The sequence below is a fragment of the Ictidomys tridecemlineatus genome, chromosome 4 (assembly GCF_052094955.1).
Source record: "Ictidomys tridecemlineatus isolate mIctTri1 chromosome 4, mIctTri1.hap1, whole genome shotgun sequence".
Classification (NCBI taxonomy): Eukaryota; Metazoa; Chordata; class Mammalia; order Rodentia; family Sciuridae; genus Ictidomys; species Ictidomys tridecemlineatus.
The window spans coordinates 51,949,694-51,969,593 of record NC_135480.1 but is presented as its reverse complement, the minus strand read 5'-3'; the positions used below and the strand labels follow the sequence as shown (position 1 = coordinate 51,969,593).

General features: G+C 31.9%; 1 protein-coding gene across 7 annotated transcripts in view; it reads right to left on the bottom strand.

The window, feature by feature from the left end:
- Sbf2 (SET binding factor 2) overlaps nucleotides 1-19,900 on the bottom strand; it is a 401,965-nt gene that overhangs the window by 177,722 nt on the left and 204,343 nt on the right. For 6 of the 7 annotated variants that reach the window (XM_078046492.1, XM_078046499.1, XM_078046494.1 and 3 more), the window contains 6 exons: nucleotides 11,382-11,514; nucleotides 9,830-9,938; nucleotides 7,174-7,287; nucleotides 4,244-4,321; nucleotides 3,121-3,234; nucleotides 2,274-2,402 (listed from right to left, as the gene is read on the bottom strand). In XM_078046492.1, the coding sequence (XP_077902618.1) occupies nucleotides 2,274-2,402; nucleotides 3,121-3,234; nucleotides 4,244-4,321; nucleotides 7,174-7,287; nucleotides 9,830-9,938; nucleotides 11,382-11,514 (677 nt within the window). The remainder of the gene's footprint in view (nucleotides 1-2,273; nucleotides 2,403-3,120; nucleotides 3,235-4,243; nucleotides 4,322-7,173; nucleotides 7,288-9,829; nucleotides 9,939-11,381; nucleotides 11,515-19,900) is intronic. The other variant, XM_078046497.1, reaches the window with a different exon arrangement.

Below are 19,900 nucleotides of genomic sequence, written 5' to 3'. Positions count from 1 at the left end.
TAAAAATGTATGTGCTAATTTTATACAATTTGCAAAACAAAAAACATCCAAAACATATATTATTTTTAAAACAAAATATTGCAGATTTTTACTGGGTTTCACCACTAGGCTGGATTATAAAGGTCTACTGAATTCATGGATTGCCTGGTGATCCCTCCTCAATGATTTAGGGCCCTATTTCTTCTTGAGAAAAGTAATTTCTGAAACTGAGAGATCCTATCATTCCAAAGGCTGTTTGCAAGAGAATTCTCTTACTCAGAGAAATTCAGGAAGTCATAAAGTCTCCAAATATTTCCAACTCACAATAAAAGAACCAATGGTTATGTCAAGGTATTCAGACTCTAGTCCTCCCTCTGCTGACAGTTTGATCTAAGACAAATCATTTAAAACTTCTAGGCTTCAATTTCCTCATCTCTAAATTAAAATAGAAGAACATGATGATAGTCCATTTCCCTATTAACAAAATTTACTTGGAGAACTGTGTAAGTGTAACACATACTTAGAGTGGAGAAAAGAATGCTGATGGAAAAAAACAGATGGAAGATAAAAAAGAAAAGGAACAATATAGATTCTTTCTTCTAGAAACTAATAGACTCACAGGTGCATACACACATATAAAACTACAGCTTTACCTATACTAGGCCAGAATTCAGAAAGACTGTTAATCAAAGGCAAACTTTTTCATAAATCTTGGATGCCTATTTGATAGGAGTATAGGGGTAAGACACAGAAACAAAAAGCTGACTAACACTAATGCAGTTTAGTAGTTCCTACAGTCAATGAGTTTTGGAAATTGTGAAGGAGGTGTTGAGATAAGGGCTGAAAATGAAGAACAGGAGGTCATGGCTGAGTAAAAAGTAGAGGCCAGAGGAGGACCTACAAAAATAGAGGCAGTGATAAGCAAGTTTTCTTCGAGTAATCAATATGCCTTTTTAGTTGTGATAAATCAAATGGAATAAGTAAGGAAAATTTGGACAGAAGAGAAAAAGAGTACATATACCAATGTTACCATTAATAAAGCTTCAGAGACTTAACAAAATTTAAGAACTAGAAAGGACCTTGGAGGACATTTAATTTAACTTCATTAGACATTATGTGTCAGTTGTTTAGTTCAGAATCTAAAGGCTGATATAAATGTTTGTATAGGCAATGGTCAATCATAATACATGTTAGCAGTAAAGAAGCAATACCCAATAATTGATTATAAAGAATTGGGGCTAGAGTTGTAGCTCAGTGGTAGAGCACTTGCCTAGCACATGTGTGGCACTGGGTTAAACCTTCAGCATCTCATAAAAATAATTAAATAAATAAATAAATAAATAAAGGTATTATGTCTTTTTACAACTAAAAAGAAAAGAAGGAAGAAAGAAAGAATTACCCACACCAGGAAAATCTCTCCTAAATCTTTGCATGTTTTTATTAATGAAAGCATTTGGTACAGGTCTTCATATTCAGAACTGAAACATTCATTTCTTTGATTCTTACCTTAACTATCTTTACAAAGACTAAAGGACTCTTCTCCTACGAATGAAGAATCTTTAAGTCTTTGATTCCTATATTCTCTACATAAAACTACCAGGAGCAAAATATGACCACTACTATATTCTCTATGGTTTTAAGTTCAGGTTGCTTTCTTTTACAGACTTCAAGGAACTTTTAGATTTATTGGTTCCAATATAGTGCTCTTTCCAGAAACTGAAGTGGGAATAATACTCATTGTTTATAAAACAGCATCTTTATTGTGAGTCACACTGGCTCTATTTCTCCTTTCATATGGCTAATTCCTTGAAAATAGAAACGAAATATGTTTTTCCCATATTTAATATCTTCAGAGGGAGCTAGACAAATGTTGATTGTTGGTTAATAAGAATGCCATAATGATAAACTATGGCTCCGTGGTACTGATTAAATGTAAATATAGTTTGCATCTATGCATCCATTAGACCTTTCTCTCTAGCAGACTGGTAGAGGAATCACTGTATTATTTCCTACAAGTAAGAGTTCTACTAATACCACCCCTGTCAAATTTTCAAAAAGATTTTAATCAACTATTGAAAATTCAGTTGTTCAAAATTTTTATGTACTTCTGAAACATTCTATACTTACATTTTTCTAACCACAAATGAAGATTATAAGCATAATAATAAATAATATTTGGATTATATTATGTTTAATTGATAACATGTTGAACAAAGGTTAAAAATGCTTCTCTAGTTTTAACTACTATACTAATTCCGTCTATAAATTATGTATTCATTTTATAAGAATTATACCTCATCAAAGAGATCACAGGATCTAAAGGGTGGGCCTCTTTCTGAAACAAAACCTGCAAATGCCATTCCATTAAGTACTTTAGTGAGGAAATCATTCTCAACCAAACCACGCTGCCCCAAGAAAGCTGTCTGTAAAGAAAGAAAATGAGAAATGATAATTTATTACTTGGTAATGAAAAAATGGTCAAAATAAAATTAAAATGTAATGACCAAAGTCTGTATAAATGCCTTCATGAATAACTATGCATTGTTATAAAATATATTTCTTTCAAAAAGGGTTTTTGCCTAATACTTGAAATAAAAAAATAAATCTGTCTATATAACAGGAGGAAAAATCAGAAACTAACAATCAACTTAAAAAAATTTAAAGTTAACATGCTCTAAAGCAAAATATTGTCAGTAACTTAGTATTATTAAAAACTGTCAGGGCTAGTGGCTGATGCTGTGGCTTAGCGATAGTGTACTTGCCTAGCATGTGCGAGGCACTGGGTTCAATTCTCAGCACCACATATAAATAAATAAAATAAAGATCTATCAACAACTAAAAAAAAAAAAAAATTGGCTGGGGCTATAGCTCAGTGGCAGAGTGCTTGTGTAGCATGTGTGAGGCACTGGGTTCAATCCTTAGCACCACATAAAGATAAATACAATAAAGGCATGCTGTGCATATACAACTACAAAACAACAACAACAACAAAATTGTCATCTAAGCACTCAAAGCAGAGGTTTTTTAGTCACATTTAATAAATTAAAGTAAAAAAATATGGCTGGAAAAAAAATGAACTAGATTTAAAAATTTAAATCAGAGTCTGCTTTTTGAAGGATGTAATTTGGTACTGTATCTTACTTTGTGAAAATGTATTACAGGCTCCGCATGAATTCTTATAAGTTGTAGGCATGATCTATATCCTTGGAAAAGTTGTGCAAATAGTCTAAGGAAAACTGCTCGTACTTCTTTATCCTGAAAATATAAGAAATACATTAGGTAATTTAATTTCTTTTAAAAAAAACTTGTCAAAAAGATGAAAAAGAAATCTGGAAAGACTAAATCTGTCTGTGTTTCCCATCTTTGGGTAGTTTAGGCTGTTAAATAGTTCTTCATACTAAATCAAACCAAACTTGCCTTAGTATGTCCAATTTTCCTCTAGAGAAAAAAAAATAATGCATTATTCTCTTGTACCATGTGAAAGGAGGGCATATCTCCCAAGTCCTTTGACTTCTATGCCCACCAAAAGAATGCATATAAAAGGGGGAAAAAACCTCAAGAGACTAAATTTTAAAAGCTTATGAAATCCTTCCAAAATTTATCTAACTTATAAAAATCTATTCTTATTTTAATAAAATATGATTTAAAAATCTGCTTTGATGATCTACATTTTAATAGAACCATGGTTTCAAAACTGTAAGAAAAGTTATAGATTTATTTAATTGATAAGGAAATGGAGGTCATGAATGTAGTTGTCAAAGTTGTCTAGTTCTATGAGGCTCCTATTAGGCCATGAATTTTAACTCTAAGAAACTTACTGGAAAAAAATAAAAAGGGGCCTCTGTTATTACTCTCCACTTTATGACTTTGAATTAGAACTCTCTTATTCACTCACTCTTTAATTTATTCTCTCTGATGATAACATTCACTGTTTTCACTTTTGTAAGCTTCCTCCTCTTAAAAATACTTGCCCTGACCCTTTCAATCTGGCAGTTTTCCAAGCTAGAAACCAGGTTCCAATTTTTGTCCTATACTTAACTGGTCTCCTCCAGCAACATTCATAGCCCCTTTCCTACAGGGCCATTAGCACCTTCTAAAGTAGAACACAAGGACAGTTGGTAGTGTTTTGTCTATTTTCTAATTTAGGTATTTTGGGGGTACTTTTTACATCTAACTCTAACTTCACTCAGTTTCTTTAACAATTCTACAAACAGAAATATAGGTCTCTTGAAAAAATACCAAATTTAAATATTCAATTTCTTACCAGCATTTTTGAGTGAGATAAAGCTGTTCGTGGAGGAGGAAAAGCATGATCTGCTACTTCCAAATCTGGGTGTAAAATCTAAAACAAAAAAGCTTTGTTATAAAAAATATCTTAAAGTCAATAAGATTATCCTTAATCTCCTTATGGCATTAAAATGAAATGTTAATACAGAAAATATGTTATATTCCCTCCATGAAATACAAAACTATAATTCAGTTAGCTGAGGTAGCTCATTTTTTTAGTTGTAGATGGACACAATACCTTTATTTATTTATCTTTATGTGGTGCTGAGGATAGAACCTAGTGCCTCACACATGCAAGCAAGCACTCTCCCACTGAGCCATAATCCCAGCCCTCTCATGTACTTTTGTGGAAAGATCTCCAAGAGAAAACAGGGGCAAACCCATTCTAAAAAAAAATCCTCATAATACGATCTTATAAAATAAAATGAACCCTAGATGTACACAGACATGTACATGCTGATATACAAAAAAAAACGAGAATGGAAAGTTCTCAAAGAATATACACCAAACTATAAAATATTAGTAACTACTGGGAAGAGAATAATCTGGGGCAGAGCTTTGTATAAATGTAGACGGGTTTTAGAAAACAGGTATTTGTTTTTATGTTTCATAGTAAAATTAAAAACTAAATTAACTAAAGTACTGAGGAGAAAGTTTAAACTTTGTAGTCCAGAATGGGAAAGTATAATACAATGTGATGAATCTCATTAAGTATATAAATATTATAACATATGAAATATAAAGTATAACTAATTCAACCCGGGGAAAGTTAAAAAGAATAAGAGGATTAACGTATGAGTTAGGCTTTGAAGTAAAGCACTTTGGAGAGGAGGAGGCAAAGAAGGGTCCATGAAGGACTTGCACAGAGAAAAAGAAATTATACTTTATCAGTGTACAACAATGTTTTGTCTTTGCAGAATCATTTTCAAATACTAAGGTTTTCTTTCATGGAATAGTTAGATCAAGACTTGAAACTACCCTTAAAATCAACTACTGACAATAATTATAAACAAATAACTCAGTCACTACTACATTATGATAATGTTTTGTTATCTATTAAAATCATCCATGGTTATTATACTGTTGAAGTTCTGCATTGACATTTGATTACAATTATTTACTAACCAAATGAAGCTCATATACTTACATGTTGAAGTTCCCATATGGTCCATCAAAAATGATATCTTTTTGGTCCTAATTTGACAGTATACTATGTTCTTATCTCTTATTCATAGTATATAGTGCTATACACTGTGGTACATAATTCATCATTGTGCTTGATGACTATAACAGCAGGTATACTCAGTTTTACCAAAAATGATTTTAAACATTAATCAAATTTGGTGGCAATTTTGTTGTAGGGTAAAGTATACCAGTAAGTAGCAAAATTTCTATGAAGTCACTGTCTCAAAACTAAAATTCTTATTATTGTTAATTTTGATATTTAATCCCTGAAAAAATCATTAGCATCACTTTCAAATGTTCACAAAAATGATTTAATCATTAAAAATTTTCTAGAAATAATAAACTTTCCTCAATCACTCAAATACTACTTTTTCAGGTTTTATTATATTAATATGCCATCTGTGCATTTATATGGTTAATATTTTCATTTAAATCAACTCACCTTTTAAAACCTAGATTTTCTTAGATGACATTATCTGTGAAATCACAGCTTTTGTATGATATTTTAAATATACATTATAATAAACTATAATTATTATAATTTTAAAAGGTTGACTATATCCCATCCAAAATCATCTCCTGGTTTCACTTTGGGAAATAGACATGTACTTATCTCTGGGTAAGCCATTCATCCTATAGAAAAAGACCATGAAATAGGTCTAGAAATGAGATGCAATTTATTCAATAATATCAAATTGCAAATTTTCTGAAAATAAATTCCCTCCTGGTAAACACCTGACTTCTAAGTTTCTATTTAAGGAAAACAGCAGATTGGAATATTATTAAGAATATGAAGGCCTTAGTTCTACTAACATCTTGAAAAGGAATGCAGAATTTCTTTCTTTTTTTTCTTTTTTTTGTATTGGGGATTGAACTCATGGGCACTTAACCACTGAGCCACAACTTCAGACTTTGTTTATATTTTATTTAGGGACTGGGTCTTGCTGAGTTTCTTTGGGCTTCACTAAGTTGCTCAGGTTGGCTTTGAATTTATGATCCTCATGCCTCAGCCTCAGAGCTGCTGGGATAACAGGCATGAGCCGCTGGCAGAATTTCTAACTTTTGATTTACTGATCATGGATAAATAATCACCGAAAGGACTGTCAATAGAATAAAATAGTGTATTTTTAAAAATCAACTTAAGTAAAATAATGTAACTATAAGAAAATTAAGTTTGTTTCAGTGTGAAAAGCCCTGGCCATAAGATTCATTTAGAACTTGACTGCACAGTATATTGAATATTTAATGTTTCAAAAGTCTTATCTTTTCTTATCTTTCTCTTCTAAACTAAAAACATTGTCAAGGCAACATTACCCTGTTTTGCAGGTAGCACATCTACCACAGAGGAATGAGATGCCAGAACAAACATTAGGAAACAGAAATTAACTTGTAATGGGGGATGTTAGGGGAATCAGGAGTTTTGAGGTAGTCTTATCGTTGTGTTCACATGGGTATTTCCAATATCTAACACAGTATATGGTATATAATAGCTACTGAATAAATATGCTGGGTGAAGAAATGAACATAAAATATTCAATTAGGATTCAAAGTATAGTCCTTAGATAATTACCTGGTAAATGAAGAATTCTATTCCAAAAACTGGAAGGGAATACATTCATGCTTCAAAAACATAACTCTCCTTAAATTACACTGACAATGAATTTTAATTCCAATTGTTTCATATTTAGATGAGGAAAAATTTACTATTAAAAAATATCATACCAATGAAAGAGCTGCTTGAGTCTGATGTAGAAGTGGCTCTGGGAGGGAAGAGAGATGAATACATTCAGGAATTTTGATAGTGCCACCATCCAAATCCGCTATGATTACATCTAACTGAAAGAGATGAAAAAATATTAACCCATAATTAATAAAGTATATTTGTTGTTAAGCAAATTAACTTGGCCTTGATTAATTCAAAATGAGAAGAATTGACTATGGAAGGGATGCCTGGCTGTCTACAGTAAGTTCTGGATCCATGGCTTCTCAGCTACCCTCTGTTTCTCAGCTTCCTTTGAAATTAGGTGTTGCTTATAGCTAAATTTCTGCCTATGGAACATGAGAAATGACACATGTACCCCCAGGCCTCAAAACGAGGTACTTAAGGCTCTCTTACGCCCTGTCCTCTATCCATAGGCTGAAACTATGAACTGGCAGCAATCTAGCCTCAAGTATTCAGATTCTGACAATGCCTGAGAGGATTCTGGTAGAGAAACAAGGAAAGAAGCTTGGGTTTTAAATGACTTAAAAGAGCAAACTGGCCTGGCATAATGGAACATGTCTATGGACTGCTGTATAAATGTTAAATAAAATTTTATTTTGTCCAAGCCATTGCATTTTGATGCTTTATTGTAGTAGGTTAGATATATCCTAAATAAGTTAATTAATATTTATTATAAGAGTTAACCAACATAATATGGTACATAAAAAGTATATTAAGGGCTAGGGATGTGGCTCAAGCGGTAACACGCTCGCCTGGCATGCTCGGGGTGCTGGGTTCGATCCTCAGCACCACATAAAAATAAAGATGTCGTGTCCACCGAAAACTGAAAAATAAATACTAAAAAATTCTCTCTCTTTTTAAAAAAAGTATATCATTAAAAAAATAATAATAATTAATAAATAAATAAATAAAAATTCTCTCTCTCTCCTTTCTCACTCTCTTTAAAAATAAATAAATAAATAAATAAAAGTATATCAAAAGGGTAACATTTAGGTGCTTATGCAAAAACCTAATTTTTAACCATTTTATAAGTGAAAAACACTTAAAGATATGGGAAACTAACCAAAATTATTGAAGTTGTCTCACTGATAATGTGATTGTAATTTATTCTAATTTGTTCATTAAAAATTTAAGATCTTACATTTGGTAACATCTGCTTTGTCCTATATCCAGTGACTACTTATATTTAGTAGTAATAAAATTATCTATAAACTATATGGATATCTTTCTATTTAGTTGTGATTAGGTTTTACTGATTTATTTATCTTTTTATATGGTGATACTAAAGTTAAATAGGAACTAGATATCACAACATACAAGGTTAGGAAGAATAATTCCTATATGAATGAGGGTCTTGTTTATAATGCTGAATAATCTTCTATTTATTTAAATCATATCTCTAATTTGATTATAATTACAATTTAATTACTGTGTAAATTTCAACATAGCTCATTTACTTGCTAGCATTTGAAAATAAAACACAAGTAGAATAACAAAGTCTTAAAGATTTGTGAATCACAAATATAATCTAAACTTGTTAGTAAATATTTTCTTCTTTCTTTAAAAACTGTCATATAAACCCTCCTTACATTCCACTTAGAATTTGAAAGTATACTCTTTTTTTTTTTTATTGATTGTTCCAAACATTACAGAGCTCTTGATAAATCATCTTTCATACATTTGACTCCATTGGGTTTTGAATTCCCATTTCTACCCCAAATACAGATAGCAGAATCACATCTGTTACATACTCACATTTTTACCTAATGGCATATTAGTGACTGTTGTAATCTGCTACCTTTCCTATCCCCTACTATCCCCCCTCCCCTCCCCTCCCACCTTCCCTCTCTGCCTCCTCTGCTGTTGTACTCTTCATCTCACATAAGGAAACTCATTCCATTACTGCACAACTTTATCAGAAATGCTTAAACTGAAGTGGCTTAACAAATGCTTATATAGAAATGGCTTATATTTAAGTGACCTATGACAGTTACTTAAATGTTTATTTTTAGCTATTGAATAGTATCAGATTATCTTAAACATTTCCTTATGTTAGCATACAATATAGTTTTCTAAACTCTTGACAATCCTGGATATCCTCTTCTGAAGTTCTTTATCTTGTTAGTCCCTCTTAAAGTTCAATATCCAGAACTAAATACATTGTTCTAGAACTGCTTTTTCCCTCTTTGGTATTTCTATTCATATGGAATTAAGAATACAAAAATTTGATGTGGGTTCATGCAAAACTTGGTTCCTCTTAAACTAAACTTTTCTGTGAATACTTTTACTTCGTTAGTTATCAGCCATTCAGTGTTATATGTCTCACTTTAAATATGAATAAATTAAGCTCTAATAAGTATAAATAAAATATTAATTAATAAATTAATTATCTTCTTTTCTCATGTATAAAAACACAAATAATATATTCAGAGTGTATTTAAATATATTTACGAATTCCTTTGTAAACTCTCCTATATACGCAATAAGGCAAAATTAATATATTTTGACTCTTCAGTGATGTTCTTCTAGTCACTGTTGATAATGCAACAGATCTGCAAACAGTAATTACCTAAAATGTTACAGGACTAAAAGAAATATAAAAGGCTTCTGAAATCAATAACTAGAAATTTTAACAATGAATAGATGAATACTTACAAGTTCATGGATATCAGTTTTAAAGACAGAATGTACTCCAATAATGAAAGGTGTTGGGGAACTCAGAACTTCCAGTAGTTGAGCTGGGAGAATGGGAATATAAGGATAACTGGAAATAATAAAAATATGTGTCACACATTTGTTTTTCCACAACATAAACACATTTTCTTTCACTTTTTATGTTGCATGAATTTTAGATGAACTATATTTAGTAATTACCAATGGTGTCATGCTTCTTAAAATTGTAAAAGAAACAATTTTTAAAAAATCTTTAAGATATTATTAAACATAACAGGACACAAAGTAAATGGAACCAAGGCAAATTTCCTTATCCCTTCATCCTCTTAATTAAGTAGTCTCTTTAGGTCTTTTAATATTTTTTGAAAAGAAAAAGAAACTTGACAATCCAGAATAACACTGATGGAACCTCTTCTCTCAAGACTAAGTAATAATTTGTCTATGTAATCTACTCATTCAAATTTCACTTTCAATACTTAATGTTTGCATTCAGTAAGAATGGCATGCTCTCTCTCTTTTACATACACATACATACACACACACACACACACACACACACACCAAGAACATTCTATTTTATCTATAAGGTAAATAAAAGTACATAGATAAAAAATTTTTAAAGAAATTCTGGAGATAGTCTTAAAATTTTATCCAGTTTTGTATAAACTTAAGTTTCCTAGATGTTATGATAATTGAAGTGATGAAATCAGTATATTAGGGTTCTACATAGAGCACTACTTGGCATCACTGCCTATATATATTTTTCTTTTTATTATGGGAACTTCAAACATACTCCTGAAAAATACAGAGACAGGAAAAAATTTATAATGAAGCTCCATGTATCCAATCAAGTTTGGCCATTACCAATGCACAATCATATATATTTCTACATACTTTTGTTCTCTTCCTTACTATATTATTTTGAAGAAAACCCCAGATATTTACATCTAAATACTTGAGTAGGTATCTAAATAAGGACTTTTTGGGGGGTATTGGGGACTAAGCCCAGGAGTGCTTTATCACTGAGCTCAATTCCCAGCCTTTTAGTTTTTGAGACAGGGTCTTGCTAATAAGTTGCCCAGAGTAGCCTTAATGGGTGATCTTCCTGCTTCAGTCTCCCAAGTAGCTTGTGGCTAAATTTCTGCCAAATGTACCCAGCAAGACAAGGAGTCTTTATTAACAGAACAATAGTACCATTATAACTTCTAAAAATTAACAACAATCCTTCAATATTAAACAACCCTGACTAAAGACTTTTATCACAAACTGCATTCAAGAGAATTAAATGTTAGTAACAATACCATTCAAATTAAAAATTGGTTTTTTCCCCCCACTAAGTTATCCAATACTCAGTAAGGGATAACATGGAAAAGCCCAAATTCTAGGCTACATTTTATTAAAATCATGACTCTTGATATGGTAAAACTATAAAATATGACTGGGCAATTAAAAATCATTGTATCATGACATTTTGACTTGTCAATAAGTAATGCATAATTTGGGAATAAATAAAATTACCAAGCAAAAACCTCACCTATATTTAAGAGGAAACATTAATGATTCCAGGGCTCTACAGGCATCACTAAGTCTCTGGAAACTTGCAGAATGGAAGAGAACCTTATTTTCTGTAAGGACTGCACAAAAGAGGCTGAGGACATTTTGAATTCCTGAAAATACAAGAGCAAAGGCTTACCAAATGCATTTAATTATATTTGTGTTGCCAACAATCTTACACTTGAAATAACATAGAGAGAAAAAGTCAATATTTGTGGGCTATCTGAAGGAAAATATTTGGTTAAACTATAAATTCTACATAAACTATGAGTGTTTGTTTTCTCAGACTTTTAGTTTTGTCTTTATTCTTCAAATCAGTGTAACAACACTCACTGAACATATTAATTGTTTGGAAATACACAATTATTTTCTTTCCAAATTCATCTCCAAGGTTGTACTAAAGTTCATGTGTTAGATGTTGGCATTATTCTAATGTTTTCCCCTTTCAAGTCTACTTGTCTAATATTAATACAGTCTTGTGTTTCATAATGATTTTTTGGTCATTTATGGACTGAATATTCAATAATAGTCCCCTAAGATTATAACAGATGTTATAAATTCCTATTACCTAGTGACACTGTAACTGTCCTAACACTGTAACACAATACATCACTCACATATTTGTGATCATGCTGGCAAAAACAAATCTTCCATGCTGCCAGTCATATTAAAAGTATAGCATTCAATTAGGAACAGTATATAAAACTTGATAATAAAAATAAATGACTATAAGAGGCTCACGTATTTATTATACCATATATTTTATTAGTGTATACTCTACTAATTAAAAAAATAGTAAGCCATGTTACGCTTGCAGCAGCCTCATACATCCTGTATTTACTGTGTTTTTTGCTTTTATCATTTTCTCTTGTGCTTGATTTAATCTCTGTTGTTTATTTATTATGGCCCTAGGTATAATAAACTATTGTTTCTTTCCTCCTTCCTGTCCCTCTCTCCCTAGTTTTGTGCAGGTATATATACTTAATGATATTCAAACAATAATGAAACTGCCTAACAAAGCACTCCTCAGACTGCATACCTGTCATTAAGTGACACCACAATTATATAACTGCATCAGGTTTATTGCTTTTGCAATTTGCCTGGTATATTTTTTTCCACCTTTTATTTCAATTTTTCTTCTAATTTTTGTAAATGGCTTTTTTTCCCCCCAGTGCTAGGGAATAAACCCAGGGCTTCACATTTGCTAGGCAAGCACTCTACCACTAAGTTACACCCCTAGCCTCTGATATATTTTTAAATCCAGTCTAATAAACTTTGTCTCTTAATTAGATCATCTAATTGATTTACTAATTACAGTATTGATATACACACTATATAAAGATAGCTATACACACAATAGTTTATTTCATGCTATTTATTTGTTATGCCTCTTTTTATTTCTATTGACTTTTTTGTACTCCCTCTACTAGTGTGGAATTTTATAAGCACTCTTAATTAAATTTTACTCTTATAATTTCTAAAAGTGGCGACTCTAGAAAATACACCATGCATAATTACCAAGATGAAGTTAAATTAAGTACACCATTTCTTACTTTTTCTTTTTATTACTGACGCAAATCGTGTTTTGTATATCACTTTAACCTTAATAACACAGTTCCATTAAATCAAGGAGTCTCTTTCCTTTTCTCAAGGTGCACTATTTCCTGTATTTCTCTTTGCCATAGCTTACTCCTTCATGTAACATGTGCAAATTTCTTCTTGGTCCACCATTAACTGCTATTCCCTTTACTCAATTCTAACTTATTCCATGGAATATGTGAAAACCTTTAGTTCAAATTTTTTTAAAAAATTGTTCTAATTAGTTATACATGACAGTAGAATGCATTTTGACACATTATACACAAATGGAGTACAACTTTTCATTCCTCTGGCTGTACATGGTGCAAGGTCACACTGGTCGTGTAATCATACATTTATACAGGATAATAATGTTTGCCTCATTTGACTGTTCTTCCCACCCCAACAACCCCTCCCCTCTTCTCCCCCTCTGCCCAAACCAAAGTTCCTTCAATCTTTCCTACCCACTCCCACATTATGGAGTAGCATCCGCTTATCAGAGAAAACATTCGGCCTTTGGTTTTGGAGGTTTGGCTTATTTTGTTAGCATGATATTCTCCAGATCCATCCATTTACCTGAAATGCCTTAATTTCATTCTTCTTTAAGACTGAGTAATATTCCACTATGTATATATCACATTTTCTTTATCCATTCACCTGTTGAAGGGCATCTAGGCTGGTTCCATGGTTTAGCTACTGTGAATTGAGCTGCTATAAATATGGATGTGGCTGCATCACTGTAGATGCTGATTTTAAATTGGAATAACTGGGTCAAATAGTGGCCCCATTCCAAGTTTTCTGAGGACTCTCCATACTGCTTTCCAGAGTGGCTGCACCAATGTGAAATCCCACCAGCAATGTCTGAGGGAACATTTTTCCTTCCCTCTTCGCCAACACTTAATATTGCTGGTATTCTTGATAACTGCCATCTGACTAGAGTGAGATGAAATCTTAATTTTAATATTCTCTAATCCAGACTAATGTAAAAGTTTCATAACTAGTTTTCCTAATCCAGTCTTTATTTCCTTCAACTCCATACAGTGTCTAGAATAATAGAAGTAAAATACAAATCTGATTATGAAACTTTTACTCCTCAAACCTTTGATATCTTTCTATTCTTTTGGGCAGTGGTTTTCAAATGTATTCTATTCCACACAAGCAACTTAGCAAATGAAGCTTTGCTTTCAACTTGTTTTATGTATTAATCTCACTGAACCTCAGAAAGTAAAATGAAAAGAAAAAAACCCCTCAAATACCTATCTCATAAGGTTGCTATGCATAAGAAATGAGGTAATGCATAAGTTCTCAGCATAGTACCTTGATAAATTATCAATGCATATTAGCTGAAAATGTATGCAATAACACATAAGTATGCAACATGTAAGTTATGACATTATTATTGTAATTGTTGTGGTTCTTGCCATTAAGGTTCTGATGCTAAAAATGTCTGAAAACACATACAAAATTAAGTCTGCACTCTATACCAAAATCATCTCATCCTTCCAGCCTCAGTATTATGTGATCAATATGAAACTTATCTAGCTCTCGGAACTCTTCTTTCACCTTCTATTTCTGCTTTCTTTGCTCATGTTCTGTTTGTCTGATGCTCTCTTTGTTAAAATTTGAGTTACTCAAAGACTACACTGGGCCTTACATACTGCTGAACCCTTCTGCCTAACACATAACTACTACAAAGCTGGCACTCAAGTCTGTTTCACTAAACTGAAAAGCATCTGAATAGTGCAGTGAGTCACTATCAAAAGACTTTAAAGCTTTCACAAAAAGGTATCAAATTTTGCATATAAGTGGGATCATGAAGTATTGGTCTTTCTGTTCCAGGCTTATTTTACTTAAAATAGTGTCTTCCAGGTTCATCTATAACAACAAATGATAGTATTTCCTCCTTTTGGGGAGGAGGGAGGAGGGAAATGGGGAGATGGTGATCAAAGAATAGAAAGTTTTAGTTAGATGAGAAAAATAAGATTCTGAGATCTATTGTACAGCAGAGTGACTATAGTCAATAAAAATGCATATCTTAAAAAAACCTGAGAGTAAATTTCAAAGGTTTCAGAACGAGGATAGAATTTTAAAGGCCTCAAGAGAACAATGTCTGGTCACATTTAAGAGCAAGGCAATGAGAATTATTTTGAATTTCTCAGCACACTTTAAAATTCAGGAGGGTTTGGAATGATGTCATCCAAGATTGCTGTATCAACAAAGCTATTCTTCAGAATTGAAGCAAAAATAAGAACCTTCCAAGATAAGTACAAAGTAAAAGAATTCAGGACTACTAAGCCAGCACTACAGAAAATACTTAAATAAAACCACAAGACTTTTGGTGTTCCTATGTAGCAGTGAAAATGAGTAAATGATCACAGCATACATTATCATGGATAATTTCCTCAAATGTAATTGTTAGTGAGGAAAGTAAGGTGCATAATGATTACATAGTATTATGTAATGTAAAAACCATGCAAAACTCTACTGTATATGGCTTAAATATATATAAACATGGAAAGTATAAAAATATGTCTGGGACTAACAAACATCAAACTCAGCATGGTCTTTATCTCTGAAAAGAACAGAAATACACAGTATATTTTCTATGTATTAAGGTACATTAGGAATAAAAAGATTTAAAAAAAATATGTCTTTGGAAACAATTTAAAACTTATAGAAAAGTATTAAGTCTGAGTACTACACAGATCAAGCATCCATATAGAATGTATTGTGTTTAACCTATTATTAAAATTTTGTTCCATTTGATTCAACATTTGTAACCACATGCTAGAGGACATTTCATCTAAGGCATTTGTGTTTAAGTTGCATACATCATGACATTTGCTCCTAGACACTTCAGTGTATATTCCTAAGAATAAAGACATTTTCTTTTACAACCAGAGTAGAGTTATTGCCTTTAGAAAATTTAACAACCATAAACAATATTTTAAATGTGATCTCCTATTTATACTCCAACTTTGTCAACTGACCCAATTTTTTTATGATTAAAAACTGAAAATTAGTCTGTATTTTATTGCCTAAGACACTAGGCACTAGCTTTTATGGATTTGAGATATTATACATAAAAATATATTTATAATATAATCCAATATGCATACATACATCCATACATGTACATGTGTATATGTATGTGTACACACTAATGTAAATATGTAAATGAATATAAACATAATCAGTAACAAACTTTCCTGAAAAATGATTACTCTTATTATGATAAACCAAGATATCTTCTGTTGTGGATTACCACAATTCATTAAAATATCCTTTGTGAGACCCCACTAAGTTAATGGCCCATTAAAGTCTTAAATTTGAAAAACATGTGACCCAATTTTTTTTGTGTGTGGTACTAGGGATTGGACTCAGAGGTGCTTTACCACTGAGCTATATCCCCAACCCTTTTAGATTGAGACAGGGCTTTGCTAAATTGCTAAGGTTGGCTTTAAACTTGCAATCTTCTGCCTCAGGATTCCAGGTCTCCAGGATTATAGGAATGCACTACCATGACCAAACCAATAAATATTCTTTAAGAAACTTTTTCTTCAAAATTCATTCTAGGATCAGATATTTCATTTAGTTTTTATGTTTCCTTAGTCTCATTCAAGAGAGGGAACTTCTACAACTTTTCTTTTTAAAAAAAAAAAAGTTTTGAGTTAAAAGTCACATAGCCTAAAATTAAGTTGCTAAAGGTGAACAACTCAGTGGCACATAATACATTCACAATGTTGTAAAACCTTTATCCAGTTGTAAGACATTTTCATTGGCCAAGGAAGAAACCCTAGATCCAGTAACCAGTGGCTCTGCATTTCCACCTCTTACGTCTGATGGTGTTTTCCACTTATGTTTTCAAGGTTCATCCTTGCTGTGTAACATGTATCAACCCTTTATTTCTTTGTATGGCTGAAGAGCTTACTTTCGTATGTTTATACCACATTTTGTTTATCCATTCATTCCTTGATGGACACTAGGACTATTTCTACTTTTTGTCTACAGTGAATAGTATGAACATGCATGTACATCCTCTTGTTTGAATACCTGTTTTCAATTCTTTTGGATATATACCTGAGGTGAAATTGCTTTAAAGGTCACCTTTTTTTCTTGATAATATCATTTGATGCACATAAGTTTTTTATTTTTGATGATATATACATATATACATATATATATGTGTGTATATATATATTTGTTTATCATGCCATATCTATGAATAAATTGTCAATTCAAGGTCATGAGGTTTTACTTTTGTGTTTTCTTCTAAGAGTTTATGGTTGTAAGTATTATATGTAGGTCAATGATCCATTTTGAGCTAATTTTTTTGTACATGGTCTAAGGTAAGGGTAAAAACTCATTAAATCCAATTTTTCCATTATCATTTGTTGAAGTAACTATTTTCCCCCCATTTAATGGTTTTGGCACATTGTGAAAATCAATTTTGAAATTAGGAAGTGAGACCTCAAACTATTATTTTTTAATATTGCTTTGGCTATTAAGAGAACTTTGAACAGTTCATAGAAATCTGAGAATCATCTTTTCCCATTTCTACCAAAAAAACCCAAAAAAACCTTTCTTTGGAATTTTGTTAGGAAGTGCATTGAATCTGCAGGTTGCTTTGGGCAGGACTGATATCTTAACAATATAGAATCTTCCAATCCATGTGCATGGCATGGGTCTTCTTTAATTTCTTTATGTAATGACTTATAGTTTCCAATGTACAAGTTTTTCACACCCTTGGTTAAGTTTACTCCCAGGTTATTTTATTCTTTGGAATTGTCTTAATTTCCTTTTCAGACTGTTCACTGATGGTTTACCTTTTCATTTCTTTAGAAGACTGAAGATCATTTTTAATTCATGAGCCATACAAAAGCACTGGGTATTCCATTTTTAATCCAGTCTGATACCTCTATCTTTTGACTGGAGTGTTCACATTTGTGACATGTGTAAGGCACTGGGTTCGATTCTCAGAACCATATAAATAAATAAGTAAAAGATCTATTAACAATTTTAAAAATTTTAAAAAAAAAGAAAACACGTGTTTTATCATTTTGCTACTCATTTAGTATACCTGAAATCTTTTTTGTTGTTTGGCTTTTTCTTTACTGCTACAGGTTCCTGCTGTTCTAACACTAATAGATGTTTCTGAGTTTATCCTTTGTTTTTGGACAATTTTCTGAAACATGAAATAGTTATAGACAATTCTGTCTAATTCTGTACTGGTTCTTGGCAGGGGTGGGGGATTTGTTAAATTCTTCACACTGCCACAATCAGAAGTACTGTCTTGATGATGCCAATTTTGATCTCAAAAATCTTATCTAAAGGCTGTCCAATTTCTCCAATGTATACCTAATATTTTTCTTTGCAACTAGTGGTGTTTTCCACTTATGCCGTTTATAGCATGACACTGTAAAACCATGTAAGGAATCCTGTTCCTTATCAAAAAGTCGGCTTAGAGTTAGCATTTATTGACCTTTTCCAGAAGTCTTTACTATGATGACTACAGAATGATTTTCCAAGTCTAGCACTTCTCCCCTACTTACTTAACAGCACAAATTCATGGATTCTTTTTTCTCTCCTATAAGTATTACTTCCCCCACCAAGTATTTCTGCCCTTAATTATTTTTTATGCTAACCATGCCCTACATTTAAACAGTAGAAGCTCTTTGAACATAGTTCCTATGCCCTTGAGATCTGAACTCTTTTTTCCTCTTTCTTCTGAATTGTTACTTACTTTCTAGTTTAACAAAATAATATTGGCTCATGTACCTCCCCTTCCTCAGTTCTAAATCAATCATTTCTCTAAAGAATGGTATTAAAGACCAAGATTCTAGATGTTATATATACTACAGTATATATTAGGTCACTTCTATGTGAGTGTCTTTGTTTCTAGGCTATTTCTACATGTAGAGAGAACTAGGAAATATATGCCTGTATACACACACACATAAATACATAAACATAATACATGTATAAAGGCACATATATTTCAGAAACACCATTACTTTCAAATCCAGTCCATCCTTATTTCCTCTATTTCAATTCATATTTGTCTGTCTCTTCTTCCACTGAGGAACCCTGTATCGTAATAACACCAACACTTATTCATCTGTCAAATTCCATTATTACATACAAAACAATTTCAGAATTATTTCAGCAATTCAAACTCAAAAGAATTCAGTGTTTTCCATGTATAACTAATTAGAACTAATTTTAAAAATACTTTTTAAAAAAAGTTCACTGTTTGTAATTCTTTCCTCAAACTTGTCCAAAACTGAACTTTCATACTTAATTAATGAGTACTGTAGTCTGAGTATTCCCCAAAAGTTCATGAATGAGTCTTGAACTGCAAGGAGGCACTATTAGGAGATGGAGCCTACTGGAAAGGTCCTTAGGTCACTGGGAGAGTGCTACTCAAAGGTATTAGGGGACCCTTCCTGTCTTCTCACTCTTTGTTCCTAGTTCAAGTTGTGAACACTTACTCCTAAATGTATGTGCAGCCACCACTGTCATCAGCCCTGTGAGGTGACAAAGTAAAGATTCAGCCTCAAAAAAAAAAAAAAAAAAAAAAAAAAAGATTCAGCCTCAGCCAAGCCTATGCTGTGCCTTTTGTATTTTGAACCTCCAAAACTATAATGTTAAATAAAACTTTCATCTTTATAAATTAGTTTCTGCAGGTTATTTTACTGTAGTAATACTAGGTAACTAATACACTGTGTTATAAATTACTTTGATTAGTCTTTTCTTACCCTATAGTGTGGTTATGTCATTCACTTGAATGACAGTAGAGTTGTTTCCATATGCTTTTAGTTTTAAGATGGTATTTTTTTTCTCCTTTCTTCCCATCTATTAGATTGATCTTATTTTGTTTCTGGTTACTTAAGACATAAAGCATGCTTCCAGAAATTAAAA